The 13726-nt window shown below is 44.5% G+C and overlaps 1 protein-coding gene across 1 annotated transcript in view; it reads left to right on the forward strand.

The window, feature by feature from the left end:
* The first annotated feature begins 1396 nt into the window (after window positions 1–1396).
* Window positions 1397–13726, forward strand: part of LOC142498150 (IgGFc-binding protein-like) — a 65332-nt gene continuing 53002 nt past the window's right edge. The window contains exons 1-8 of the mRNA XM_075606658.1: window positions 1397–1424; window positions 4347–4397; window positions 4819–4872; window positions 7832–7885; window positions 8252–9478; window positions 9643–9672; window positions 10353–10406; window positions 13396–13443. Coding sequence (XP_075462773.1) covers window positions 1397–1424; window positions 4347–4397; window positions 4819–4872; window positions 7832–7885; window positions 8252–9478; window positions 9643–9672; window positions 10353–10406; window positions 13396–13443 — 1546 coding nt within the window. The remainder of the gene's footprint in view (window positions 1425–4346; window positions 4398–4818; window positions 4873–7831; window positions 7886–8251; window positions 9479–9642; window positions 9673–10352; window positions 10407–13395; window positions 13444–13726) is intronic.

Below are 13726 nucleotides of genomic sequence, written 5' to 3' on the forward strand. Positions count from 1 at the left end.
GGAGGAGGGTGGTAACGGGACCACGTGTCGCCGGGGGGGGCTGGGAGTCTGCAGCTCCGTGTCCGCAGCTCCGCCTGGGGTAGTGAGAGGCGGGAGGAGGGGGGTAACGGGACCACGTGTCGCGGGGGGGGGGGGGGCTGGGAGTCCGCAGCTCCGCCTGGGGTAGTGGGAGGGGGGGAGGAGGAGGGGTGGGGGGCACAACACAGAGAGACATTCACACAACACAGAGAGAGAGACACACACTGACTGACACACACACACACACACACACACACACACACACTGACTGACACTGACTGACACACACACACACACTGACTGACACACACACACACACACACTGACTGACACACTCACACACTGACTCACACTCACACACTGACTCACACTCACACACTCACACACTGACTCACACACGCGCACACACACACACTGACTGACACACGCGCACACACACTGACTGACACACGCTGACTGAAACACGCACACACACACTGACTGACACACGCGCACACACACACTGACTGACACACGCGCACACACTGACTGAGTGACACACGCGCACACACACACTGACTGACACACGCGCACACACACTGACTGACACACGTGCACACACACACTGACTGACACGCACACACACACACTGACTGACACGCGCGCACACAGACACTGACTGACACACGCGCACACACACGCTGACTGACACACGCGCACACACACGCTGACTGACACACGCGCACACACGCTGACTGACACATGCACACACTGACTGACACACATGCACACACTGACTGACACACATGCACACACTGACTGACACACACGCACATACATACTCACTGACTGACACACATACACACACTGAGTGACACACACGCACATACATACTCACTGACTGACACATACACTGACTGACACATGTGTGCCGAGCACGCGCGTTATAAGTCAATTTCTGCGACAAAAGTCAAAGAAGTTTCACTTACTATGCGCGTGCACAGCACACACAGCTTTTTTTTAAACTGCTTAAGCATTCCCACAAAATCCTATGTAAATCCCATAGTTATATGATGTGATACATTACTATATGTTGTTATAGCATAGCAAGTATTTAATAACATCAACAATTAGACATATCCTTCATGACACCAAGACGAAGCCCTACTCCTAAGGGTGAAACGCGTTGAGGGGGAGAATGCGGTGTTAGCCCTTGTGTGTTTGGACTAATAAAGTTGTTGAAGTATCCCAGCAGCCTCTCTGAGTCAGTCATCCGCAGTTGCGCCGGAATCCGCCATCTATATCCTTCATGACACTGAACCTTGTCATCTCGAGCAGCGGTTTTATATAAGACAAATTATTACTGGGTTTCTTGCTTTTAGGAAAATGGATCATACAAATGGGGCAACCATTGCAACCGAAAGAAAGTAAGTATTATAGTATATGTCTTATTCTGTATATACTGTGTGAACTAGATCTAAACTGTGTGTTTTTTTTTAAGTTTGTTGAATTTAAGAGTTTAACAGAGACGTAGAAACCTAAGACAGAAGATATGCAGGAGGCATGGGAGAGGGGATGGATGATAAACAGACCGGGCAATAAATGGATGAAAGGGATAGTGAGAAATGTTAGAGCATGAAGAACCATATATCCACTAGCAGCGTGAAGGGGGCACAGAGGGGGGGGGGAATTAAACATGAACAAAAAACACAAAAAGGAGCACCCCTGAGATACCTGGGAGATGCTAATAATAGGATATCCAAAGTATATTATAAGGACTCCTATTGGCATATATTCCAGTTATTTCAGGTGTGCGGTTTGTGCACAGGGGTCTCTCCATGTCTTGTTTGAGGGTATATATATATATATATAGCACTTAGGTCTCTAATTCCTTAGTGCTAATGTGTGTTATAACAACACAATTTTGAAAACAGCACTTAACACTGCGATAGGGAGCTTTGGCAACGCGACGTTGCGGTGTCATGTGACGTCACATATGCCATTTGACGCTGTCATGGTGATGCGTCATCAGTAAAACAGGTAAGAGACACAGAGGCCCTGCGCTCTCCCCTGCAATCAATCTGAATGTTTTGGAGAAATGCGCGGGGCCTCTGTATGCGCGGCGCTCCTCTTAAGAAATTGTGCGGCCGTGCACTACAGTACATGGTTTTTATTCCGTTTGTTGTAGAATAGAAGCAGGGGGAATCCGGAGCTAAACCCCTTTAATATCAGCTCCGGGGGCCCCCGCAACCATAAACACTTACCTCTGTAACAGTGCAGGTATCTATGCAGCAGAGAAACTGTGTGCCGAACATAATGGCGGCGTTTAAAGGTGCGCGTCACATGGGCCATTAGGAAGCCATAACGTTTCCGGCGCGGCTTCCTATTGGCCAGCGTGACCAGGACCGTTAAACTCCTCAGCGATACCGGCAGCACCTACGGAGATAAGTATCTCTGGGAACAGTGAGTTTCTGGAGCTGAAATGAATGTTGTTCAGCTCCGGCGACCCCCGGCTTCTATCCTATAACAAAGAAAGAGGGAAAAAGATGGGCCGTAGCGCACGGTGTTTTGCTGCTTTAAATAAATATTGTTGAGACATCGTGCTTGATCAGTGGAAGATGTATAAGACAGACAGTAGAAAGAGAATAGAAGTATGAAGATGGTCAGCGCAAACTCATGGACCTCACGATGTTGGTGGAACAGAGTGGAGTTGAATAAAAGATGGAATAAAATAGAATAAAACACAGTATTAGTGCATACATCAACGTGTGTGGGGGATGAAAGGGGGGGGGGGGGGAGGGGGGGAGGAGGTGGGGGATGTGGAGGGTGGGGTGATAGTGGATTGCCACTAGATATACAGTAAATGAAACGTAAACAATTAGTTTCAGTGATTCACACGGGCTTGTGTGAGACTTCACCCTCAACGCTGACTGTGGTTGGTGAATGCAGACTCCTATAGCGGAGTGACAATAAACAAAAAACTCACACGGCCTAATGTGAGTTCGTTCCCTCAGTGGGTGATGTCAGCCTGTTTAGGTGATGTAGGTACGTCTCAGCAAACTATCCCCAATGGGTGTGGTGTGTGAGTGGCTCCTCTCCCCGTCGCCCATAGACCAAAGTATGTGCAAAACCAGAATTAGCAATATAAACAGGTCTTTATTGGTAACAGTTAAAACATGAAAACGAGCATGAACAAGAATACAAAGTGAATAAACAATGAGGAACCTGACAAAGCTTACTGCGAAACGCGTTGTTCCCTGCCGGAGCACATTGAGAGAGGGACCCAGCCAACCGCAGGACATCCGGTGTAGATCCTCCCTTCCGGTTCCACTGCCGGACGCGTCAGTGAGAACATCAACGGAGGAAGAGATCTTGCTGGATCAAACCACGCGGCTGATGCTGGGCAACAAGAGTTGCCATTTAGTGTGAGTGTGTTCATTGTTTATTCACTTTGTATTCTTGTTCATGCTTGTTTTCATGTTTTAACTGTTACCAATAAAGACCTGTTTATATTGCTAATTCTGGTTTTGCACATACTTTGGTCTATGGGCGACGGGGAGAGGAGCCACTCACACACCACACCCATTGGGGATAGTTTGCTGAGACGTACCTACATCACCTAAACAGGCTGACATCACCCACTGAGGGAACGAACTCACATTAGGCCGTGTGAGTTTTTTGTTTATTGTCACTCCGCTATAGGAGTCTGCATTCACCAACCACAGTCAGCGTTGAGGGTGAAGTCTCACACAAGCCCGTGTGAGTCACTGAAACTAATTGTTTACGTTTCATTTACTGTATATCTAGTGGCAATCCACTATCACCCCACCCTCCACATCCCCCACCTCCTCCCCCCTCCCTCCCCCCCCCTTTCATCCCCCACACACGTTGATGCATGCACTAATACTGTGTTTTATTCTATTTTATTCCATCTTTTATTCAACTCCACTCTGTTCCACCAACATCGTGAGGTCCATGAGTTTGCGCTGACCATCTTCATACTTCTATTGCAACGTAAAGAAGGACTCGGGGTTTCCTTCTTCAAGGTCAAGCAGCAGCTAAAAAACCAACAAAAAGGGCCAGTATACATTTTTATACTCTTTTATACTACATCACAATTTTTACATTTTTTAATTATTTAATATATCCTAGGCGTTGAAATATTTTCTAGCCACACATCCCAGGGAGCGCCCCAGTTCAAACATCCACCTAGTAGAAATAGAGTGTCTGTATCATCGTCCTTTGTGGCAGCGATATGTTAGTGAGTAAGGGGATAGAGGATAACAAGGTGCGGCATAGGAAACGAATCAATCAGTTCTAACATTTTAACATATTCCCTGATGTTTCAGAAATAATAGTCATTGAAACGTTACCTGGTGGAAATATTAAGAAGCCAAGTGGTGAGTACGTATGAAATATCTGTTAAGTATAAAACAGCATGGCACTCATCTTATTTCATTTATTCATTTTCTTACACATTTCTCTTATTTATTTAGTCAGAATCCTTAGCTTCTAAACCTGGGGAAAAACAGAAGCAAATTTATCAAAGCAAAGAAATCCCAAAGCAGATTAGAAACCTGGTTCCCTGTGTTTGCACTACTGTAGTTGTGACCCCAATTTGCAGCTGAGAGACTTTTATAAATAACCCCCCCGTGTCCCATCTTGCATTGCATAACCTCGTGTTGTGTATGAGGGGTCTTAATGTAATTAAATGGTTGGGTGTTATGTACCTTGGAGCAATTTATATCTAACGTTTTACCTTGTCACCTCGATCAGCGATTTTATACAAAGACAAATTATTTCTGTGTTTCTTGCTTTTAGGAGAATGGATCATACATAAGGGGCATCCAACAACAGCACCGAAACCGAATGAAAGTAAGTATTATAATATTTAGCTCTTATTCCGTATATACTGTGTGAACTTGATCTAAACCGTGTTTATTAAAAATTGTTGAATTTTAAGAGTTTAACAGAAATGTAAAAATCTAAGACAGAAGATATGTAGGAGGCCTGGGAGAGGGGATAGTGAGAAAGTTAGAGCATGAACCATATATCCATCAACAGATACCATTCTTGTCAGAGTTAGATACTAAATACCAGTTTTTGCCCTATGTACGTTATCTGTGCACTTCCAGTAAAAGTGATACCATAAGCATTATAGCCAATGTCTTCCATGAAAAAACAAGTAACATACAGTACCAACAACAGGTAGAAAACCACTCAGTATTATATTACAATGCTATATTCTACATAGTATTGTAATATAATACTGAGTGTTGTTCCTCCATGTCTGCTATATAAACACATCTGTAATGTGATGTTCTGCATGATAACTTCCTATATTGATTTTGTTGCTTTAAGACCCTAGAAATAGGACATCCATAATATAACTGGAAAACATAGTCAATTGAGGTTATTCATTAAGATGCGATAGTGCCGATCGGCGCACTATGGTACGGAAACTATGGTATGGAAACTCCAATAAGAGACAATGGGGGCTTCTGTGCGATATGCCCTGATCAGCCCTACAGGACCACAGACAGCTTTCCTGGGGCAAAGGACTACAGTTTCCCCTGGGCCCCCCTCCACAACCAACCCACCCCCTGTGTCGATGGCCTTGTGAGACTCCCCCTCTATCTCACACCCCATCTCTCCCCTCTCTCACCCACCTCGCTCTCCCACTCCCCTACCACAGTGTCGTGGCCTTACGAGACCCTCCCACCCTTTATCTCTCCCACCCACCTCTCTCTTCCCTACATCTCTCTCCCATGCCTCCAACTCTCTTCCTCTTTCCCCACCTCTCTCCCATACACATAACACTCCCCCTCCACATCACACACATAATACCCCCTCCTCCACATCACACACATCCCCCCTGCACATTCACACATCCCCCTTGCATATCACACACACACATCACACTCCTGCACATCACACACACATCACCCTCCTGCACATCACACACACATCACCCCCTGCACATCACACTCATCAACCCCTGCACATTACACACATCACCCCCCCTGCACATTGCACCCCGTACCACCCCTGCACATCACACACCTCCCCCCTGCACATGGCACACATCTCCACCCTTCCACATCCCCCCTGCACATCGCACACATCTCCCTCCCTGCACATCACACACATCTCCACCCCTGCACATCACACACATCACCTCCTGCACATCGCACACACATCACCCCCTTGCACATCACACACACACATCACCCCCCTGCACATCACACACACACATCACCCGCCCTGCAGATCATACACACATCACCCCCTGTACATCACATCCCCTCCCACCCCTGCAAATCGCACACCTCCTCCCCTTCACGCCCCCCATCCCCTGCACATCAAATCCCTTCCCATGCATGTCACATCTCCGCCCCTGCACATCAAATCTCCCACTGAGCTGCACCTCCCCTGCACATCACATCCCCAATGCACATCACATACCCGCTGAGCTTCACCTGCCCTGCACATCACATCCCCCCTGCACATCACATCCCCCGCCGAGCTTCACCTCACCTGCACATCACATCCCCCCTGCACATCACATCAGCTCCTCTTCACATCACATTCCCTTCCTACAGATCACATCACCTCTCACCCCTGCACGTCACACACATCCCCCTGCACATCCCCCCTCCCCTTCACATCACTTCTCCCCATGACATCCCCCATACCCTGCACATCACAACCCCTCCCACCCAGCACATCGCGCTCCCCTCCCCATCACATCCCCACGACACATCACATCAACTCCCCTTAACATCACATCTCCCCTGCACATCATATCACCTCCCACCCCTGCACATCACACACATCCCCCCTGCATATCCCCTCCTCACCTGCACATCACCAATCCTCCTTCACACACCCCTACCCTGCACATCACAACCCCTCCCACCCAGCACATCGCATCCCATCCCCTGCACATCACATCCCCTCCTGCACATCACCCCCCCTCTTGCACATCACATCACCTCCCCTTCTCCTCATCACACGCGCGCGCACATTCGGAACCGTGCAGTGCAGCCACATTACATGGGAGGCTGCAACAGCATCAGAGAGAGGCCTGCTGCAGGGCGGGAGATCTGGGGCCCGGCGACCAGACGCATAGATGCTGGCCCAGACCAGTGGTCAGGCCCAACTCCAGCCGGCCGGGTCTCCCGCAGACTCCGGGCCGGGGACGACTGTCCCAGCTCTTCCCCCTGTTGGCGGCTCTGAGCCCTATTGCAGCTTAATGAATAACGCCCGCTAAGTAATACTTCAGTCCTGGTTCACTGTAGCAATACAAGGCAATCATTTCTAAGTGGTGCTAATACACAGGGGACCTTATTGCTCGTTGAAGTAATTTAGCTGGAAGGTAGCACAGCTTAGTACATCTGGACCAAACTTTATAAAAGCCTGCCAATAAGCAGGACATGCTACGCCTTTCACATGTGATAAATGACAACTGATACATATTTTTTCTACAAAAGCCTTAATTGCCGGTCATTAATGGCACATTTAGCATTTTCTTGTATTTTCCCTTCAGCTGTGGAACTGTGTTGTAGCCCCACTAATATTACCCATGCCAAGGCAAACTATGGGGAACACTAGCAATAGCTCACAATGAAGTCATCATGTTCAGTACCAACACACAGATGTTTTTGCTGTTGCTCTGTGGAAAGTTAGTGTGTATACAACTGTACCCACCTGTGATCTAAATCAGCAGAACAATATAGCAATGTGATAGTGAGCAAGGGGATAGCAGATAACAAGGCATATGAAATAAGAGTCCATCAGTTCTACCATTTTAACATATTCCTTCATGTTTCAGAAATAATAATCACTGAAACAACGTTACCTGGTGGAAATATTAAGAAGCCAAGTGGTGAGTATGTTTGAAATATCTGTTAAGTATAAAACAGCATGGCACTCATCTTATTTCATTTATTCATTTTCTTCTAAACCTGGGGAAAACAGAAGCAGATTTATCAAAGCAAAAAAAAATCCCAAAGCAGATTAGAAACCTGGTGCCCTGTGTTTGCACTACTGTACTTGTGGCCCCAATTTGCAGCCGAAACACGTTCATAAATAACCCCCCATGTCTCATCTTGCATTGCATAAACTCTTCTTGTGTATGAGGGTTCTTAATGTAATTACATGGTTGGTGTTATGTAACTTGGAGCTATTTATATCTAAGATTTTACTTAACAGAGAATGATGAAATTCTCATGCTGACTGTATTCTTTTTCAGGGCCTGGAGCAGTGACTCCCATGGGCAAAGAGTTTATCACAGTGTTTATGCAGAATCACAACCCCAAGGAGACTCCTCAACTGGAGCTTCTGGTTACCGGCAACTCACCATCCACCTCGGTCTCTGTCACCATTAACAAATCTAACTTTAAGAAACACCTAAAGGTTGGGAAAGGGGAAACAGTGACAATTCCTATTTCAGAACCTGTAGAGATGCATGGGACTGGCAAATTTCCGCATTCCGTGGTGATTAAAGCTGATGCTGACATTGCAGTGGTTTCGCGTAACTATAAATATGCCAGTGCTGATACAAGTTTACTTTACCCAGTGCATCAGTTGGGAGTTCAGTATTATATAATTACCCCTCCATGGGGACCTGAGTCCACATACAAAGAGTTCTCTGTGGTCGCATACGATAAGAGCACAACTGTTGATGTCTACCTAAAAGGAGCTGTAAATTTCCAAGGAAAGGTTTACCCAAAGGGTAGCAAGCTAACACTGACCCTGGAACCATTCCAAGCTGTCCAGTTTCAGAGCCCAGATGACCTTTCAGGCACTAAGGTGATTTCTCGACATCCTGTAGCAGTCCTGAGTGGGCACACCTGCTCTAAAAAGAATGGAGAATGTGACCACGTCTATGAACAGCTCTTACCTGTTGGCAGCTGGGGAACCACATTCTTTGTGCCGCCCTTGTCCTTCCAGCCTAAGTCTGATATTGTATTTGTTGTGGCTTCCCAAAACACACGCATTGATCACCAATCTGGGACAGAAAAAAGAACCAAAAATGTGAAAGCTGGAGACGTGATCCAGATTGAAATTAAACAAACATCACCTCTATCCATCCACGCAAGTGACAAGATTCAGGTCTTGTTTTATGGCACTGGTGGGACATTCAAAGATAAATCCTTTGACCCTTTCCTTACCAACGTACCTGACATTGAACAATTTTGTTTCACTTATGAACTTACTGGACAAGCCAAGTTTGAAACCAATCTGGCTATTATTTTAACCAAGACTTTGGCGGCACCAGGAATCACTTTTGATGGGAAAGCTCCAGGAGAAATTAAGTGGAAGGTATTCCCTGGATCAGAGTACTCTTGGGGAGAATATAGCTATGGTGGTGGCTTCAGCATCCACAAGATGCAGCACCTTACAGTACCGTTTGGACTTCTGAGCATTGGCTACTCTGAGCGCATTGGCTATGGATCTGTGGCACCTTGCATCAATGGTAAATTATCTGACTTTCTACCATATTCATTTTCTTTTCCAATAACTCTGTTTTAATTTCTATCATTTTATTTCTATACAAACTTTTTGGCACCATTTTAAGAGTAAGACTTGGAGTTGGAATTTTTAAAATGTAATTTTATGAGTCTAATATTTTTATTTTAGGTCCGAGAGCTCTGGGTTCATGGATAAATGGTAAGTCAAAATTTCACATGGTCCTTTGGGATAAGTGAATACTGTATGTGGAAAAATGTCCTGGGAGATGAGATGTTAAGACATTTATAGGTAAAAATTGTACCAATGCTCGTCTCTAGACAGGAAGCGACTCTCAGCGCTGAGGTAGGATATAAAATACCAACCTGAACCGTGAGACTGAGTCCTGAATTGAGAATAGAGTAGTTCTAGTCACAGGCTGGGATTGAGGCAGGTGTCAATGAAGCAAGGTCGAGGTCACAGGCAGTGGTCATGTCAGACAGCAGAGGTGCAAGGTTGGGGCAGTTGTCAAAGCAGGGGGCAAAGTCAGTGTCACAGACTGCGATCTTGGCTGGGCACAAACGAACAGTTACGCAGGAGTCTGACTGAAACCATGCTCTGGCGACTTCCTGGAGAATGTCCTGCCTTTTTATAGGACAATATGGTCATTGGAGCTTAAGTGTGGGCACTGACTGCACCGAAGCCTCATAAAAATCCATCCAGTTTCTAACATTAATGAGTCGGCACATCTATATATAATGCAGAATTCATAATTACTTGTGACTAACGTCATTGGCCATGTGGACATGATGAACAATTAACTGTTTCTTTAAACTGTTTTAGCATGCTCACTAAATCCTATGTATACAAAGACAAATTATTACTGGGTTTCTTGCTTTTAGGAAAATGGATGATACATAAGTGGCAACCAACAACACCATTGAAACCAAAAGAAAGTAAGTATTATAATATAGCTTTTATTGGGTATATATTGTGTGAACTAGATCTAAACTGGAAGTTAGAAATAAGGTTTCTGCGCTCGTACTGTCCTCTAAATCACTTGATATCTGTTTGCAGCTATCAGTGCCAGGAGCCACTCCTCGCTTGCTCCTAATAAGGAGAGCCCTCCGAAAGACAAGGAAAAATAATGCACACAAGCGCACCACGGATAAATATAAAATTAATCAATATTTAATACTAAACACTCACTGGATGCGATACAACCAGGAAGCGCCAGCGGACAGAACCGTCTGCCGTGCGTTCGTGTAGTCCTGACATTTCGCGTCCACACGTGGCACCCGCTGCCGCTTGTGGTTAGTACTTGCTCTCCTCATTGTGGTTTTAAATCCATTTTTAGCCATTTCCACTTCATCGGTGAATGTCTAGTGGGATTTTTCTGGTTTAAAGTTTTTTTTAAATTTTTGTTGGATATTAAATATTGATTAATTTTATATGAATCCGGGGTGCGCTTGTGTGCATTATTTTTCTAGATCTAAACTGTACAAAAACAGAATGGGCCAGCGCAACATACAAAGTGACACAACATATAATACAATACTTCAGTGGTAATCTGCTCATGAGTAAGTGTAATTTAGTTAAACCCTTTGTCCAAAGCGTTGTAAGCCTGCAGCCAACATCAAGGCGTGACCAATTTGCAGGTCCTAACACAAAATTCTCATGCACCTCTCTTTTTTGCTGGAGGGAGAAACACCATACTGGGTCTGTGATACACAGGAGCATGATAAAAACTGCTCATTGGAATGTGGGTCGGGGCGAGCTTTAAACCGCAGGGAGGACGGGCCATACCTCCAAGCAACAGCTGCATAACCTAGCAGGCTCCAGAACCCCAACCCCCCCCCTCACATCATATAGACAGCGTATATATTCTTGTGTCAAAAAGCAGTGCTCAGGGGCGTGGCCAAATATACAAACAAATCCAGAAAGGCCCAGCGCAACATACAAAGTGACAGATCTAAAGCGTGTTTTTAACATTTGTTGGATTTGAAGTATAAGATCATTGTAAAAATCAGTTATTAAATCACTTAATATTTTCTTTCCCTGTGTATATTATTTGTGAAATTCCAGTGAAATTGAACTCTTACAGTGCAGCCATATCACACGACAAGGCAGGCAAAGTATTATACCAACATGTCTCTTGCAAAAATCATAATTGCTTGCGACCAGTGCTATTGGCCATGTGTACGACGATGAACAATTAACTGTTTCTTTAAACTGTGTAGGAATGTCAAGTTGGGTAACATTCATATAATTGTAATAGGCTTTACGTTAGCAGTGATGGGGCACTCACCATTCATGTAGTCCTGCCACAGGTGCACAACATCAACAGGTAAAGTCATGAATAAACAGCGGCAACTCACGTGGGCTTTTCAATAAGTGAATACATTTCATTTGAAAGTAGCAATGTTTCAGTCCCTAACTTGGATCCCTTTTCAAGATACAGAAGAGGAGAATTGTGGGAAAATGTTGTCGCCAAATTTAATCAGTGTCCCTGCTCAGCATTAATGTAACCAAAGGGATTGGGTAAACACAATTGCAAAGGAATGGCAGAAAAATAAAAATGACAGGCCACTGGGTGGATGCTTTGTAAAGGGCTGGACACATGTCGATATAGTAAAAAATAGGTATTTAAACAAAACACTTTTTGATAAAGTTCCGGGATCGGCGTGAAATGCGTCAGAACTTTTTACTTTCGTTATGTTTGCCTTGCGCTCATTAAATACCTATTTTTCACTACAGTGTATAGTTTTGCATCCAGTCCTTTACAAAGCATCCACGCAGTGCACCACTATTCCTTTTCTTACATGACATATCCGACAATACGGCAGGAGCATGGTCACAGGGACCACGGTACCGCGAGTGCGGATATACACTCAACACTCAAAGTGCAACTCACCTTAAATTAGTTTAAGAACACGGGCCAGTGACTGAGGGTCAAGGGCTGATTGTGATCCAGCGGAGATCGCTCCTAATGTGCGTTCTCCAGTGTTCATGCACTTTCTCCTTCGTCCGACCTCAGTTGAATCCCAGGTCTGACGGTTTCCACATCTACATGGGCTCCGTTCTTGTTCCCCAGATACAATGTTACAAATACAGTGAGCCCATTATATAGGATTGTTCCATACTTATGAGCAGTCAGTATTTAAAGAGACACTTATCACCACTTCAGAGATTTTTGATGCACTAATCTGGGATCCTTTTCCCACAGAACTCACAATTGGAAAGGATATAAGTGAAAAGAATAAAAATGCATGTGTAATATTACATGAAGTGGTTAATATACAGTACGCTTACTGCCTGTTGTGTTTTAACAGCTTGCCCTTCTGTATTTGTATGGACTGTGCACATGCATCTTGTATTATTTTCACTTACTTTGTATGCTTTGCCCTTGTGTTTACATGGTCACTTTGTTTAATTTGTAGCTAATTCATGATTGTGGTGCAATTTGGCGCCCGGAATTTTCCTGAGTTTCCGCTGGTTGGTGGGCATATTATGGGGATTTGCACTGTGTTGTGTATCTTGAGAAAATTCCTAGTGAGGAACCGGACGCGATCCTTTCCAAATAAATGTAGTCACTTATAGACGAGCTCACAAGTCTCCGTTGTTTATTCATCCATGATTGTAATATGCTTTGACATGTTACTATATGTTATACCATAGCAGTTATTTAATCCCATCTGTACTTAACGACGTCCTCCGCGACAGGTACTCATCATGCAGAAGAGTCATTTATTACGTTCAAGGCTAATTTCAACAAAGAAGTATTTTTATTTGATATGTTACCACATGTAACACGTGACTAATATAACAGTGATTAAAGAACTTAAACATTGATATACAATATGGGTCAACAGACTGTTTATATTTAATCTACGGGGAGGAAAATCCATTGAAATAAACAAAAAAAAATCTGTTTTTCTTTTCTAGAGAAACCTGGTGCAACTGTGAAGCCCAAGATTCCGGGAAAGATAAAAGGTGAGTGCACCTGAACTTACTATGGGGATATTTATCTAAATCCATCAGCTCTAAAACTGGTGCAAAATTGATGAATATCCCTCATGTTTATGAAGCTAAACATGACTGTTCACTTTTACAGATAGTAAAAACTACAATCACAAGACAACTCCTTTGAAAAATAGTTTACCAAAAAAATACATAAGATAAATATTGAGTAAGGATTGTAAAAATCCAAATTTGTATCCCTGAGCATTATACAGGTCTTATCGGAAGGCAGACGGCAAGAGAAGTTGGACCACAC

This window comes from Ascaphus truei, chromosome 6, assembly GCF_040206685.1.
Source record: "Ascaphus truei isolate aAscTru1 chromosome 6, aAscTru1.hap1, whole genome shotgun sequence".
NCBI classification, from domain to species: Eukaryota; Metazoa; Chordata; class Amphibia; order Anura; family Ascaphidae; genus Ascaphus; species Ascaphus truei.